Source organism: Pan paniscus, chromosome 19, assembly GCF_029289425.2.
Source record: "Pan paniscus chromosome 19, NHGRI_mPanPan1-v2.0_pri, whole genome shotgun sequence".
Lineage (NCBI taxonomy): Eukaryota > Metazoa > Chordata > Mammalia > Primates > Hominidae > Pan > Pan paniscus.
In genome coordinates, this window is record NC_073268.2 from 91,433,816 (window position 1) to 91,449,161 (window position 15,346).

Sequence of the window (15,346 nt, forward strand, 5' to 3'; positions counted from 1 at the left end):
CTTTTATAAAGAACCATATTTCTACATCTCCACTTGCTTTCTCTTCATAAAATTCTAAGAATTTCATTCAGGGGTAGTAAACAAATGAAGTAGCAAATTCCAACAATCAGTCTAAGGCTCAGAAGGAAAAATGTCAAAACTTGAGACACAGGGAACACTCAAACATGAAGCTTCAGCCTTTCCTCCTTTAAAGTTAACATACTCTTTGATAACACTCATCCTCGTTAAAATAAATTACACATCCAAAAGGGCAAACTGCTACAGTCAATTGGGTAAACAACATAATTAACATGTGCTGGGGGAGAGCGAATCCTCACGTAAACAGTGGGGCTCAAAATAAGCTGCACATGGTATAGAAGCTGATTTTTAAACTGTCAGCAGGTTTCTTTTCGTGCAATTAGAGTTTAATATGGGGTAACTGCTCCTCAAGTTTCTTTTAAGAAAGTCGAAATCTGACTTGTACAATAGCAGGTTGCACCTTATTATTTAGAACTCCATTTGTTTTTTCACAAAGAATAAAAATACACTGAGGTCTTTAATGAGTTTTGGTATGTACTTCTAACAACCTCTCTAAACTGGGAAAATTAATTTCTAACCTACCAAAATCATATTCCAGAATGCAAAATCCTTTGGCTATACAAAATAAGACTAACTGAATGCTTTTACATAAATACTTCAGGTCTGGGTCTTCTTAAAAAATGCTATTTTTAAAATAAAACTCTACAGGGCAAATCAATCTACTCATATACTTCCTTTCTACAATCACATTACTTTGACTTTACTTGAAATATTACCAGTATCAACAGACAAATGAGGCATTCACACAAAGGCAGTTAAACACCACACATCACACCAACTCACTTAAGTCATATTTAATATTCTACTCAGCATCTAAAGCTCTCCAGAACAAATATGATGGTAAATGTTAAAAGTGTACAATGAAAAACACAGCTTCTTTGTGTGTAATCAGGGCGAAAGAAGGTGGGTGAGCACAGGGAGAGCGATCTCAGCATTGTGCTCGGCATCAGCACTTACCTTGAGGATGTCCCCCCTTTTGAAGCTCAGCTCGTCGTCTGCAGTAGCTTTGAAGTCATATTTGGCGATGGCTTCCATTCTGAGCGCTGCTCAGTGCTCAGCAGCCTGAAGCAGGGGGAAGGGAGTCTTCCCTGCTGAAGCAACCCAGCGCTCTGGGCTTAGCCTCGCCTCTCTTCTGGGACTCGCTCCGGCACTCTGAGACACACAATGCCACCCTGAAGCAGGAGAGAGACGATTAAGAGCAGTGGCCAGGATTGAAGGCAACCCCGCCCTGCCAATCGGCCTGCTGTCCCAGCCCCCACGCCCCCTGGCTCGGCCTGGCTCAGCCCTCCCCCCTCCCTTCCAGGCAACAGCGCCCCCCTCCACTTCTTCCTCTTTTCAGCCTCAGCCCCCAGGCGACTGACAGGCCTGCCGGCCAATGGCACAGCTGCCTGAGCTATTCCTGAACACACTTCCTCTTCCTTCCCGCTGGGTGTGCACTGCGTGCAGGAACCGGCTGGAGTCCCGCTCAGTCTCCGCCTTTCCTCCTTTACTCCTCACAGGCTCTTCTCCAGCACCAAATACGGTCCACTGAAAGGAAGGCCTCACCCTGGGGATGGCACCTGTCTCTTCTCGGTTAAACAGGCCTGTCTCCCTCCCTTCCCCACCGCCATCCTTTCTGGTCTTCTGAGAATGCTGGCTTCCCTACTCCACAGTCAAGAGCAAGCAAAGCAAAACTCTTTGGTCTCGAGCTGCTGCACTCTTCTCGAAACTAAACCATGATCTGCTCCCAGGAGAGCAGGAGAAAGTAAATGTAGGAACTGCTTTTTCAATCCATTTACTGCTACAAGCACCGGCGGCTTTCCCCCTGCACTTCCATGTTGTGATCGGCAAGCTCAGGTAACCAGAGAAAGATCACAGCTCCGAGCTGTGTACCAGTGGAAATGGTGGGGATGACGCTCTCGCATAAGGCTCCCTTTCCCCGGCAGATCCCCAAGGCTCTGGGGTCCCCACCAGGAATGAAATAAATGACCAAGGCTCAGCACTCCAGAAATAGCTCCACATTATTTCTAACTAACCTAAGGAGCAGAGCTGAAGTCCTAATCTACACTTGAAAGGAATCCCTTTTTCAGAATCTGAGCTGCCAAGTATCTTGTTTGGGAAAGAAAGTGCAGGGAGATGGTGCCCGAAGAAGGTCAAAGAGAAGTCTCTCTCACAGTCACCCTGTGCACAGCTTCTTAGAGCAAGCAGAGTATAAAACTGATGCAAACTGCATTTTGCAGGTAAAAGATTCTGTGAGAACCCTGAGATACTGTATCAGACGATGAGGAACTGGCAGTAGTACAATGACTGGTGTAGTGAAGCGTCTCCAGCCATGAATATAGGACACAACCTAGATCTGTGGATAACTAAATAAAAGCCCCGTTCTGGTTAGCTCGGTCACTGTTTTCATACTTGCTAAACAAAAGCAGAAAACAACAGAACTGGGACAGATTATTTATAGTGACACCTTTCTTGGATAATTACGACCCAGCAGCTCATTTGAGGGGCACAAGTGATTATTATTCCTTTGTTCTAAAGTTGACAATTGGGGCACTAATCAAGCATAGCTGCAAATGGACCAAGTAGTAAAGCAGTGGGGAATATTAAGATTAGACCGAGATAAGTATTATCAAAAAGAAAATAAATCGTCTGACAATGAGTCCTTCAGTCAAATTCTGAAAGCCAAACATTCTGCTGCAGGTAACTAATAAACCAAACCAATGTTTATTCCTTCAGGCCATATCTAAGATATTCCATGTGGCGCTGGCTGTAACAGGGAAAGTAAAGAAAGAGTCCCAGCAAATATTAAAAAATACAGAGGTTGATCTGCGAATATTTATACTTGTGTATCCTTAAATGCCCTTCACTTACACTCTCTGTAGTTACTTTGATCAAACTAATCCATGTACATAATTTTAAAAGTCAGAGTATTAAAAGGCTTATGAAAAAGAGCAGCTCCTTACCAACACCCACAGGCGATCACTCCCGATTTTGTTTTTTGCTTTCTCTTTGTATTTACTTATTTTTCTTTTTTTAAATCTTGTGGTCAATGCACAAAATGGATAGAGTATTTCTAAAGAATGTGCTTCTACTGCTTTCTCAGTTTATTCCAGCCATTATCTATTGCCTGAAAGGTGAAGATTTAGTTTCCCCCTGACCTATACCAGTAATATCACATATTCTGGTTTAATCAGTAGTATGTTATGAAATACTACTCACTGATAATTTAAATAATGCACTAAAACCAATCATACTTTTTGTGTTTTTTTTTTCTCTTTTTTGAGACAGAGTTCTCTAAGATTGCCCAGGCTAGAGTGCAGTGGCATGATCTCGGCTCATTGCAACCTCCACCTCCCAGGTTCAAGCGATCCTCCTACCTCGGCCTGTAGCTGGGACTACAGGCACGTGCCAACAAGCCTGGCTACTTTTTATATTTTTAGTAGAGACGGGATTTCACCATGTTGGCCAGGCTGGTCTTGAACTCCTGGCCTCAAGTGATCCGCCCACTTTGGCCTCCCCCAGTGCTGGGATTACAGGCATCAGCTGCTATGCCTGACCCAATCATACTTTTTTGTACAATCCTTAGATTTTTCCCAGCATTAGCAACTGCTTAATGTTCTATTTTTTACTTGCCTAGTTCCCTGTGTATCTACTTTTACTTTTTCTTTTCTCTTTTTTTTTGAGACAGGGTCTTGCACTGTTGTCCAGGCACGAGTGCAGTGGCATGGTCATGGCTTACTGCATCCTTGATCTCCTTGGCTCAAGTAATCCTCATGCCTCAGCTTCCCAAGTAGCTGGAACTACAGGTGTGGGCCACTATGCCCGGCTACTTTTTCTATTTTTTGTAGAGACAGGGTCTCACTATGTGAGACCAGTCCAGTACAGCTTAGTGTTGAATTTGCATGGTCTCTAGAGGCAGGCCCCTCACGCTAACTGCTACAATTTTGGGCAAACTTTTGAAACAAGCTCCAGTTTCGTCATCTGTAAAATGAGAATAATATCTACCTTTTAAGACCCAGGCTGGTCTCAAACTCCTGGCCTCAAGCAATCTGCCTGCCTCGGCCTCCCAAAGTGCTAGGAATACAGGGGAGAGTGAGCCACCACGCCCAGCCCTATTTTTACTTTTAATGAACGCTCCAAAATCTCTCCTACTATCAAGATTTTCCTCAGCCTATTTATTTTAACTGGTCTCTAATGCCGAGACTATGTATTAGTGATAGGAAGCTGAAGAATACTTACAATGATAGGAAAAGAATAAGGAGTTTTATTTTTGAAAAACAGAAATCAGATAGAAATGAAAAGCCCTGTCACTTTCAAGCTGCTATGTAGTACGACCAGCCATAAGCTTCTGTGTCATTCAGGATTTAAGACAGCTGCAATGTTACTCAACAGCAGTACAAAAACCAAGACAGTTCTCAATACCTGCTTTCCTGCTGCTACTCAGCTCATCTGCTGAAAGCTTAAGAAGAATAACCTTCTTGAAAGTCGTGTTTTGAGTAACTATTGCTTTGTGAGATGCAGAGTTTGACAGAAAATTGAATCCCTACTTCCATGGCTGTGCTGAGTAAAAAAACAGAAAACTCAAAGAGGAAAGCTTATTAGGTTATCCACCCAAAAGAGCATATTCGCTAAAGGAATTCCAAAGGGTGTGTTTCAGTAAAGACAAAAAAAAATCTAACACATACACAACACTAATTACTAAAAGGAAGAAATCTGAAAGCAGACACAATGTATAATGATTTTAACAGAGTAGATATTGCTGTTCACTTCCCAAGAAAATGGGGTATAGTGTACTAAACACTGAAGCCTAATGAGAGTAACCTCGAAACTGTTACCAGCCCATCCCATGCAGTGAATTTTAAGAAAGGTAAGGACAGCTTTAATCATTCATTTCAAACAATGTCTACTGTATCCAAAAAAACTACTATCCTAAAGGTATTTGCAAGATTTTTTTCTTTCTTCCATTTAACTCTCTTCTTCCCAAAATTCACAGAAAATAAAATACATGACAACAGTCCAGTATAGCTTAGTGTTGAATCTTCATGGTCTCTAGAGGCAGGCCCCTCACACTTACAGCTACAGTTGTGGGCAAAGTTGTGAAACAAGCTCCAGTTTTCTCATCTGTAAAATGAGAATATCTACCTTATAAGATCCACTGAGGATTAAATTAGACAACATATATAACATACATTAAGTGCTTTGGATAGAGCCCGACATGTAATAATCACTCAAATTTTATTTATTTATTTATTTATTTTTTTTCTGGAGACAGCATCTAGCTCTGTCGCCCAGGCTGGACTGCAGTGTCATGATCTCAGGTCACTGCAACCTCTGCCTCCTGGGATCAAGCAATTCTCCTGCCTCGACCTCCCAAGTAGCTGGGACTACAGGTGTGCACCACCAAGCCTGGCTAACTTTTGCATTTTTAGTAGAGATGGGGTTTCCCCATGTTGGCCAGGCTGGTCTCAAACTCCCACCTCAGCCTCCCAAAGTGCTGGGATTACAGGCATGAGCCACTGCACCCAGCCTTCAAAAGAAATTTAAAATGTTACTCTATTTAAAACATATGAAAAGAAATGCAAATTAAAACAATCAGAGTTCTTTCATATACTAATTGGCAAATTTTAAAAATATTTATAATATCCAATCTGCAATACTTTGAGTAAACACACTTTTATTTATTTATTTTTCAGAAAGGGTCTCATTCTGTAGCAAAGGCTGGAGGGCAGTGGCGTGATCTTGGCTTACTGCAACCTCCGCCTCCTGGGCTCAAGGGATCCTCTCACCTCAGCCTCCTTATTGGGGACTACAGGCACCAGCCACCATAGCCTACTCATTTTTTTTTTGTAGAGACGGGGTCTCCCTATGCTGCCCAGGCTGGTCTCAAACTCCTAAGCTCAACAGATCTGCCTGCCTTGGCCTCCCAAAGTGCTGGGATTACAGGTATGAGCCACCGCACCAGGCACAAAGACTTTTTACCCTACCCGGTGTCCACTGATTCAACATTTTGAGAAGTTACTAACTGACAATGTGGCTTGGTGTTACATTATAATAATAAAATCACCACAGAACCCACACTACAGCAAGGAATTAATGAGCTCAGCTCAATCTTTTCAGTGAGTTCTTTGGTAATCTATTGACAACTTTTATTTATTTTTATTTATTTTTTGGAGACAGAGTCTTGCTCTATCCCTCAGGCTGGAGTGCAGTGGCGTGATCTCCGCTCACTGCAACCTCCACCTCCTGGGTTCAAGCGATTCTCCTGCCTCAGCCTCCCAAGTAGCTGGGATTACAGGTGCCTGTAACCATGACCAGCTAATTTTTCTGTTTTTAATAGAGACAGGATTTCGCCATGTTGCCCAGGATGGTCTTGAACTCCTGACCTCAGGTGATCCGCCCACTTTGCCCTCCCAAAGTGCTGGGATTACAGGCGTGAGCCACTGCGCCCAGCCTATTTACTTTTATTATTTGAGACAGAGTCTCGCTCTATTGCCCAGGCTGAAGTGCAGTGGAGCAATCATGGTTCACTTCAGCCTCAAACTCCTTGGCTCAAGCCATCCTCCTGCCTTAGCCTCCCAAGTAGCTGGGACTACAGGTGCACACCACCATGCCTGGCTAATTTGTGTGTGTGTGTGTGTGTGTGTGTGTGTGTGTGTGTGTGTGTGTGTGTGTGTGTGTGTGTGGTGACCAGGTCTCACCATGTTGCCCAAGCTGATCTCAAACTCCTGGACTCACGTGATCCTCCCCATCTCAGCCTTTCCAAGTGCTGGGATTACAGGGGTAAGCCACCACACCTGGCCTTGACAATCTTTTCTTTTTTTTTTTTTTTTTTGAGATGGGAGTCTCGCTTTGTCACCCAGGCTGGAATGCAGTGGCACGATCTTGGCTCACCACAACCTCTGTCTCCTGGATTCAAGCCATTCTCCTGCCTCAGCCTCCCAAGTAGCTGGGATTACATGCCCCCACCACCACGACTGGCTAACTTTTGTATTTTTAGTAGAGGCAGGGTTTCACCACGTTGGTCAGGCTGGTCTTGAACTCCTGACCTCGTGATCCACCCGCCTTGGCCTCCCAAAGTGCTGGGATTACAGGCCGTGAGCCACCGCGCCCGACCAACAATTATTTATTTATTTTTTTGAGACAGGGTCTCACTCTGTCGCCCAGGCTGGTGTAGTGACGCAATCTTGGCTTGCTGCAAGCTCCGCCTCCCAGGTTCATGCCATTCTCCTGCCTCAGCCTCCCGAGTAGCTGGGACTATAGGTGCCCGCCACCACACCTGGCTAATTTTTTTGTATTTTTAGTAGAGACGTGGTTTCACCACGTTAGCCAGGATGGTCTCGATCTCCTGACCTCGTGTTCCGCCCGCCTCAGCCTCCCAAAGTGCTGGGATTACAGGCATGAGCCACTGTGCCCCGCCCTGACTGACAATTTTGAAATATTAATACATACTCTTCTTTTTTTGAGACAGGGTCTTGCTCCGTCACCCAGTCTGGAGTGCAGTGGGTGCCATCTTGGCTCATTGCAGCCTTGACCTCCCAGGCTCAGGCCATCCTCCCGCCTCAGCTTCCCAAGTAGCTGGGACTACAGGTGCGTGCCACCACACCTGGCTAATTTTTGTAAATACATACTCCTTTTATTTGAGATGGAGTCTTGCTCTGTCACCCAGGCTGAAGTGCAATGGCATGATCTCAGCTCACTGCAATCTCCGCCTCCTGAGTTCCAGCAATTCCCCTGCCTCAGCCTCCCAAGTAGCTGGGACTATAGGCGTGCACCACCATGCCTGGCTAATTTTTGTACTATTAGTAGAGACGGGCTTTCACTAGGTTGGCCAGGCTGGTCTCAAACTCCTGACTTCAGGCAATCCACCGGCCTTGGCCTCCCAAAGTGCTGGGATTACATGCATACCACCATACCCAGCCTCATGCTCCTTTTTTCTTTTTGAGACAGAGTCTCGCTCTGTTGCCCAGGCTGGAATGCAGTGGTGTGATCTCATCTCACTGTAACCTCCACCTCCTGGGTTCAAGCGATTCTCCTTGCCTCAGCCTCCCAAGTAACTGGGATTCCAGGCGTGTCACCACCACCTAATTTTTGAATTTTCTTTTTTTGTGTGTTTGTGTGTGTTTTTAATGTTTGTATTTTCAAATAAAGACGAGGTTTCACCATGTTGGCCAGGCTGGTCTCCAACCTCAAGTGATCCGCCCACCTCGGCCTCCCAAAGTTCCAGGGTGACAGGCGTGAGCTACTGTGCCTGACCAATACATACTCTTGACCAAGCAATTCCACTTCCCAGATTTATCTCACTGAAACAATGAGACAAAATACAATGTGCAACATACACATATACACCCACACCCTTGATCAATATCCATGAGCTTGTGTATGGAGTATCTACATAAATACCAGGATATATCAATTTTTTTTTTTTTTTTTTGAGACGGAGTCTTGCCTGTCCCCCAGGCTAGAGTGCAGTGGTATGATCTCTGCTCAAAGCAACCTCCACCTCCCGGGTTCAAGCCATTCTCCTCAAATTTTTAAAGCTGCAGAAAAATTATAGTTTATCCTATTTCTGTAAGGCAAAATAATACATCAGTATGTGCTTAAAAAAAAGGCTAACAATGGTTATCTCTGCTAGCGAGATCACAGAACACTTTTACTTTCTGCATGATACACCTCAATTGTATTTTCATTATTTTTACAATAGGCATGTGTTACTTTTGTAGTTACAACACAAACCAAAAAGCTTACTGACGCTCTGGAGTTAGACTTAGATTCAAATGTCACTTTCCACTTACTAATGAGGGGACACTGGAGAAGTAACTTATATTCTGTAATCCCTAATATCCCTTAACTGGAAAATGGGAATAATAACAGCCAACTACCTTATAAAGTCATTTTGATAGTTAAAAGAGATAATGGTTGTAAACTGTTTGGCAGAAGTCTCTGGCTCTCTCCAAAAGACTGAGCTAACTAATTATCCACTATAGTGTGGGCTGTGATGATTTTATTATTATAACCTAGTATAAGCCAGAGACCTTAACTAGTATTTTCAGTCTCTTTTCAAATACTAGCCTACAAGTTCTAAGAGTAAATGTGGAGCTTCCATCTGCATAGGCAGATATCCTGATGAAACCATCATCAGTTGAAAATATTGTTACATGGAAATGCATTTTAATACACCTAACCTATCAAACACCACAGCTTAGCCTAGCCTACCTTACCTTAAATGTGCTCCAAACACATGAGCCTACAGTTGAGCAAAATCATCTAACACAAAGCCCATTTTATAACAAAGTGATGAATATCTCCTGTAATTTACTGACTATGGTACTGAGAGTGAAAAACAAAAGTTATATGGGTACTGGAAGTATAGTTTTTACTGAGTGCTATTGCTTTCACACCACTGTAAAGCTGAAAAATCTTTAGTCTGAGTCTACAGACTCAGAAGAATTCTCTGGTAGGCAAATTAATGACCCTATTAAGTATAAATTTCAAGTTAAATCACTCCACATCACAGTATTAAGAATGCTAAAAAATTTACACATGTAAAAATGAATCATGCTTATAGTCACTCATTCCATTAGGCTATTCTAAATACTGACTTTGTGTATACACAGAAAAATGTAATTTTAAGTTGAATTACTTAAAGCCACACAGCAGTCTTATTATTTATGGCTGCATTTGGTAACAACAGTTTTGATCCTTAGACCATCTGTATCAAAATCCACCCATTCAGAGACTGATTCACTGTGGGGTACATCCTGGAGTTCTACCAGAACCTAATTTTAAAAAGATCTCCCAGTGATTTTTATGGATACTAAATTTTAAATAACTGCTATACCATAAGCATGCCTTAACCAGATTTTAAAATTTGCATTCCAGATAATGCACTACAATGTCCTTGCATGAAATGAAAATAATGCATATTGGCTGGGCGCGGTGGCTCACGCCTGTAATCCCAACACTTTGGGACGCCGAGGCGGGTGGATTACCTGAGGTCAGGAGTTCAAGACCAGCCTGGGCAACACAGTGAAACCCCATCTCTGCTAAAAATACAAAATTCGCTGGACGTGGTGGTGGGCGCCTGTGATCCCAGCTACTCGGGAGGCTGAGGCAGGAGAATCGCTTGAACCCAGGAGGCAGAGTTGCAGTGAGCCGATATAGCACCATTGCACTCCAGCCTGGGCAAAAAGAGCAAAACTCTGCCTAAAAAAAAAAAAGTCACTGAGCTGACCCAATCTTCCTATTATAAAGACATACTAGAAGAAAACATAAGCAGGCACAGAAGCATAATCTTAAAAGAAAAAGAGTAAAAGACAAAAATAATACAAGCAAACCACACTTGTGACCTAGTGGCAGGACTGATTTCTTAGGGATGAATTCAATATTTTGAGCCTCCCCGTTCTCAGAGAGGGGACTTCAGCCTCCCACGGCTCTCTAGCAACCCTTCTGGCTGACTGCAGGGAACGCAGGGGACGCGCAAAAGTAAACGAACGAAAGCAAGGAAAGAGAGTCTCTTCCCGAGAAAAAAGACGGAATTTTGAAATGAGAGAAAACGAACAGCACGAAAGGGAAGAAACCTCGAAAAATTACGCCAGAGTGGGGACTACAAGGAGGAAGGGGAAGTACATTAGAAAAAAAGTGGGGGGGGGGGTGGGGGGAGGAAGGGGCAAATGACTTGCATTACACAAGCATTTCGTGTCCCTAGTGGAAAGGACAGAAGCAGATAGAGAGGGAAGGAAATAACTGGAGAAAGAGGAATAAGAAAGCCAAAATAGACTAATGCTAATTTCTCTCATGTGTCTGACATTTCGGAAAGTCAACAGCATCAAAAAGAGACAGACCTCAAGTGCACTTCAGTCCCCTGCAAACTGCACTTTCACAGCGTTTGAAGCCAGCCTTGAAAAACTTTCTAAACAAGCCATAACTCATGTGTGGCTTACAATCATAGAGAGAGCGCGCTGCAAATGAAAATTACCAGCGCCCGCTCTCACCGCAATCCTTCCTCGGTGCAGTCCAACCTGCTACTGCTGAATTTTTCTTGACAAATATTTTTCAAATAGTTTTTTTTTTAAGTGTCAGAAAAAAGGTATCTCCCCCGGCTCCAGCAGCAAACGTTCTACCCCAAAGTGGATTCCCGCACAAAATTAAGCCCAAAGACGCCAGGAGATGGTGACGTGGTTGCCGTGCAGGTCGAAGGCACATCAATCACCGCAGCGGCAGCCCACACCAGTCCCCCGCCGCCAGGCTCGGGTAGACTGACTCAGTCGGCGTTCGGCCCGCCTGGGCTTCCCGGGCCCCTTCCGTGCAAACCCTCCCGATGAAGGCAGGGGACCTCGCCAGAGAACCACGACCTCTTCCCCCGGACTGCCCAGAGCCAAGAGCCGGAGGAGGACGGTCCCCAGGAAGGAAGCGCCCCAAAAGGGGAAACGTAGAGTCCGGAGCCCCGGGGATTCCGCTCCACGTCCCAAGCCTCGCCGCCCCGACGCGAACCCCGGGGCCGGTCCCGGTTCCCCCGGGGCCCACTCCCTCTGTAGAGCCGAGAGGAAAAGGCACCAGAGAGGCGCCGAGCGCAGCCTCCCGTACTCACCGTGGCGCAGCTGCTCCGCTCAGCGTCCGGCCCGCCCCTCCACAACGCTGCGAGCGGCCGGCGACCCCAAGGCTGCTCTGCGAGGGCAGCGCTTGCTCCCGCCGCCGTCACCGCCACAGGCACAGGCTCTGCCACAGCCGCCGCCGCCGCCGCCGCCCGGTCGCCGAAGCAGCAATGCCTCCTGGCTTCCGCTCCCCGTCGGTGTCCCGCGAGAACTTCTCCACGAGGCCCCGCCCCGCCCCGCCCCCGCGAGACTTCCCCCGGCGGAAAAGGCCCAGAGCGCAAGCGCTCCTCCTCAGCCGGGCCCCTGCAGGTAGGGAACCAGCTAGGTGTCAGGCGCATGCGCCAGACCGCCCCGCAGCAGGTGGCCTCGGCACGGCTCCGCCCCCGGGTCGCCGTAACCCTCTCGGTGCCAGAGCGGGTAAATGACAGCTTAGCCCTGAAGGACTCTTCCCCCGTCTAATCACTTTCTTTTCCTCTTCTACCAAACCTAGGCAGTTGGATGGGTAGGGGCTGGGGGGAGGAAGAGATCTTCCAGAATGAAGCACTCCAAATAGAGGACCAGGTCTTAAAATGTTTGAGAATCCGGTCCGTACAAACTCTGCAGTGTTGAATGATTGGTGAGTTTGTTTGCTCATTGATTGAATCACTGCAGAGTTTGTACGGACCGGATTCTCAAATATAGGCCGAACACTGTGCTGGGTATAGAACAGAAATCTTGGCCCTTAAGGAATTCACGGTCTAGGAAGTAGCAGAAAAATAAACAAATAATGCCATAAGTACTGTTATAATTATTTGGAGTTTGCTGAGGAAGCTAAAAAAATGGAGGGGGTACTGCTACACTGCCCATTGCAGAAGAGCCTTCACAGATGTGATGCGGCGATGTCTGAGCTGAGTCTTGGAGGATGAGTAGGAATTTGCCAGGCAGAGAAGCCAGAGTAAGGGCATTTCAGGGAAAGGGAATGGCACGTAAGTACAGAGGCTAAGTACAGAGGAACGGAGGCGTGAGAGAGAAAGTCGTGTTCTGTGCAGTGCTAAGTAGTTCAATTCCTGTATGAGGCCGGCGAGTACGGGGGAGTGGCAGAAGATGAGGCTTGGAGTAATAATTCTTATTTTTCAGTTCCCAAAGCTCTTCCAATTAAAGGATAGAACAGAACACACCTAGTGTTACTGTGCCTTCTGGAAGCCGACAAAATAGCGCTGAGGTGAGAATAACCAAGCATCTGATTCTATAGAGAAAACAAGTCCATTGAAACACAGAAAATGAATTGTGCTTTCACCAAGTATTTATTGAGCATCACCTGTGTGCAAGGGGCTCTGCAGGGTCAAAGACCAACCAGATGAAGCCCCTGCTTTCAGTGCTTTGTAATCTAGAGTTGCCTAATCTGTAAGACAAGCAGTTGGCCCCAAGTGCCACTGAACTACACATAGGGATGGCTGAGGAGGGAGCCAGTACTTGGTGCTGAGCTAATCAAGAAGGATTTGGTTTGAATGGCAAAGTGAAAGCAGGGAGGAAAGAGGAAAGAGTAATGGAATCAGCCATTTTTTTATTTTTTTATTTTTTTTGAGACGGAGTTTTGCTCTTGTTGCCCAGGCTGGAGTGCAATGGTGCGCGATCTTGGCTCACCGCAAGCTCCGCCTCCCGGGTTCAAGGGATTCTCCTGCCTCAGCCTCCCGAGTAGCTGGGATTACAGGCATGTGCCACCACACCCAGCTAATTTTGTATTTCTAGTAGAGATGGGGTTTCTCCATGTTGGTCAGGCTGGTCTCAAACTCCTGACCTCAGGTGATCCGCCCACCTTGGCCTCCCAAAGTGCTGGGATTACAGGCGTGAGCCACCACGCCTGTTTTTTTTTTTTTTTTTTTTTGTTTTTTGAGACTTGCACTGTTGCAAGTGCAGTGGCATGATTTTGGCTCACTGCAACTTCCGCCTCCCGGGTTCAAGCATTCTCTCACCTCAGCCTCTCAAGTAGCTGAGATTACAGCAGCCTGCCACCACACCCAGATAATTTTTGTATTTTTAATAGAGACAGGGTTTCGCCATGTTGGCCAGGCTAGTCTCGAACTCCTGACCTCAGGTGATCCACCTGCCTCAGCCTCTCAAAGTGCTGGGATTACAGATGTGAGCCAACACTCCTGGCCATCAACCAATGTTTTTGATTAGTCCAAGCCCCAGTAATTGGGGGGAAGAGTGATGAGAGAGAGGGGCCAAAATGCAAAATGCATGGCTTAGGTGTCATAGTCAAGTGATGGGCAACCTCTGAAGGTTTCTGAGCAGGAGGTGTCTGATATGAGGTGAAAATAAGAAAAGGACCCTCTATTTACCACTTGATGCATACTTAAGTCATAGCGCCTCCACAGGGTGGGTAATATCCCCATTTTACAGACTTGGAAACTAAGCCTTAGAGAGGTTAGTAATTTACCCAAGGAAGCCAAAATATAGTAGACCTAAGATTTGGACTAAGGCCTGTCTTGTTCTAAAATCCACATTTTTTTCCCGCACTATGCCACTTTGTTCTAAAATAGCAGCCAGAAAAAAATAGAAATGGAAGGGAGGGACTTAGCTGCTAAGCAGAGAGGAAGACGTGAGGGAAGAATTGCAGTTTTTTGTTTTGAGTGGGCCTGGATAACAGGGAGAACACAGAAATTTGCCAGTCAAGAGGCATAGCTGACTGGAGGGGGCAGGCACAGAGAACAGGGAAGGGCAGGTGAGGAGATGATTGTAGGGGTGAAGGGAATTTTTCCCTTCCACTCTGACAGTTTGAGTCTGCTGAAATAAACTGGCAATAGATTAACAGGAGAAAGCACATACAAATTTACTGACATGCAGTGTGCATGGTTACCATACAGAATATGAGACTCAGAGAAGAGCCAGGTGGCTGAAGCTTAAAGAGCACCATCTTTGCAGAGGAGAGGGAGATGAGCGGAGGTCAACAATACTGAGAGGTAGTCAATTATTTTTAGGGAAAAGGAATGAGCCCAAACAATGCCTGGGACAAAGTTCCTCTGAGCTCTGGGAGCTGGAGGTTGTGACAAATTTCAGGAAGGTGAGGTGCAGGACTTCACTGTAAATAAAGGTTGTCTTACTATGCAGATAAAGTCTCCTAAATAATCTCAGCTGTCCTCAGGAGAATAGATGAAAAGTCTGTTTGGATGTGGTGACAACTTTTAGTCTTTTCTCTTCTCTGGTAGTTAATATTTCCTGGTTATTTGATGAGAGTCCTAGGGAGGAAATTTTAAGACAATCGCATCTATTTTTTTTTTTTTGAGATGTAGTTTCGCTCTTGTTGCCCAGGCTGGAGTGCAATGGCATGATCTCAGCTCACCAAAACCTCCACCTCCCAGGTTCAAGTGATGCTCCTGCCTCAGACTCCCGAGTAGCTGGGATTACGGGCATGCACCACCACGCCCTGCTAATTTTGTATGTTTAGCAGAGATGGGGCTTCTCCCTGTTGGTCAGGCTGGTCTTGAACTCCCGACCTCAGGTGATCCGCCCGCCTCGGCCTCCCAAAGTGCTGGGATTACAGATGTGAGCCACCGCCCCTGCTCTTTTTCTTTCTTTTTTTTTAATGGATCCCTTCACAAATTTGCATGTCTTCTTGCTCAGGGGCTATGCTAATCTCTGTATCATTCCAATTTTAGTATATGTACTGCCAAAGCAAGTACACAATTGAATTTCTTTTGGTTTCTCAGTCAGCTAAG

The 15,346-nt window shown here is 45.6% G+C and overlaps 1 protein-coding gene and 1 non-coding gene across 2 annotated transcripts in view; both read right to left on the minus strand.

Moving 5' to 3' along the window:
• The window catches only part of GRB2 (growth factor receptor bound protein 2), an 87,803-nt gene extending 76,018 nt beyond the window's left edge, over positions 1-11,785 (minus strand). Inside the window, exons 1-2 of the mRNA XM_003813290.5 lie at positions 11,645-11,785; positions 1,036-1,250 (exon numbers count right to left, since the gene is read on the minus strand). Of these exons, the coding sequence (XP_003813338.1) occupies positions 1,036-1,113 (78 nt within the window). The 5' untranslated portion in view covers positions 1,114-1,250; positions 11,645-11,785. The remainder of the gene's footprint in view (positions 1-1,035; positions 1,251-11,644) is intronic.
• A 3,422-nt stretch (positions 11,786-15,207) lies between these two features.
• Positions 15,208-15,310, minus strand: LOC112437613 (U6 spliceosomal RNA). The gene has a single exon (XR_003026180.1). It is a non-coding gene; the product is annotated as a U6 spliceosomal RNA (small nuclear RNA).
• Positions 15,311-15,346: the final 36 nt, after the last annotated feature.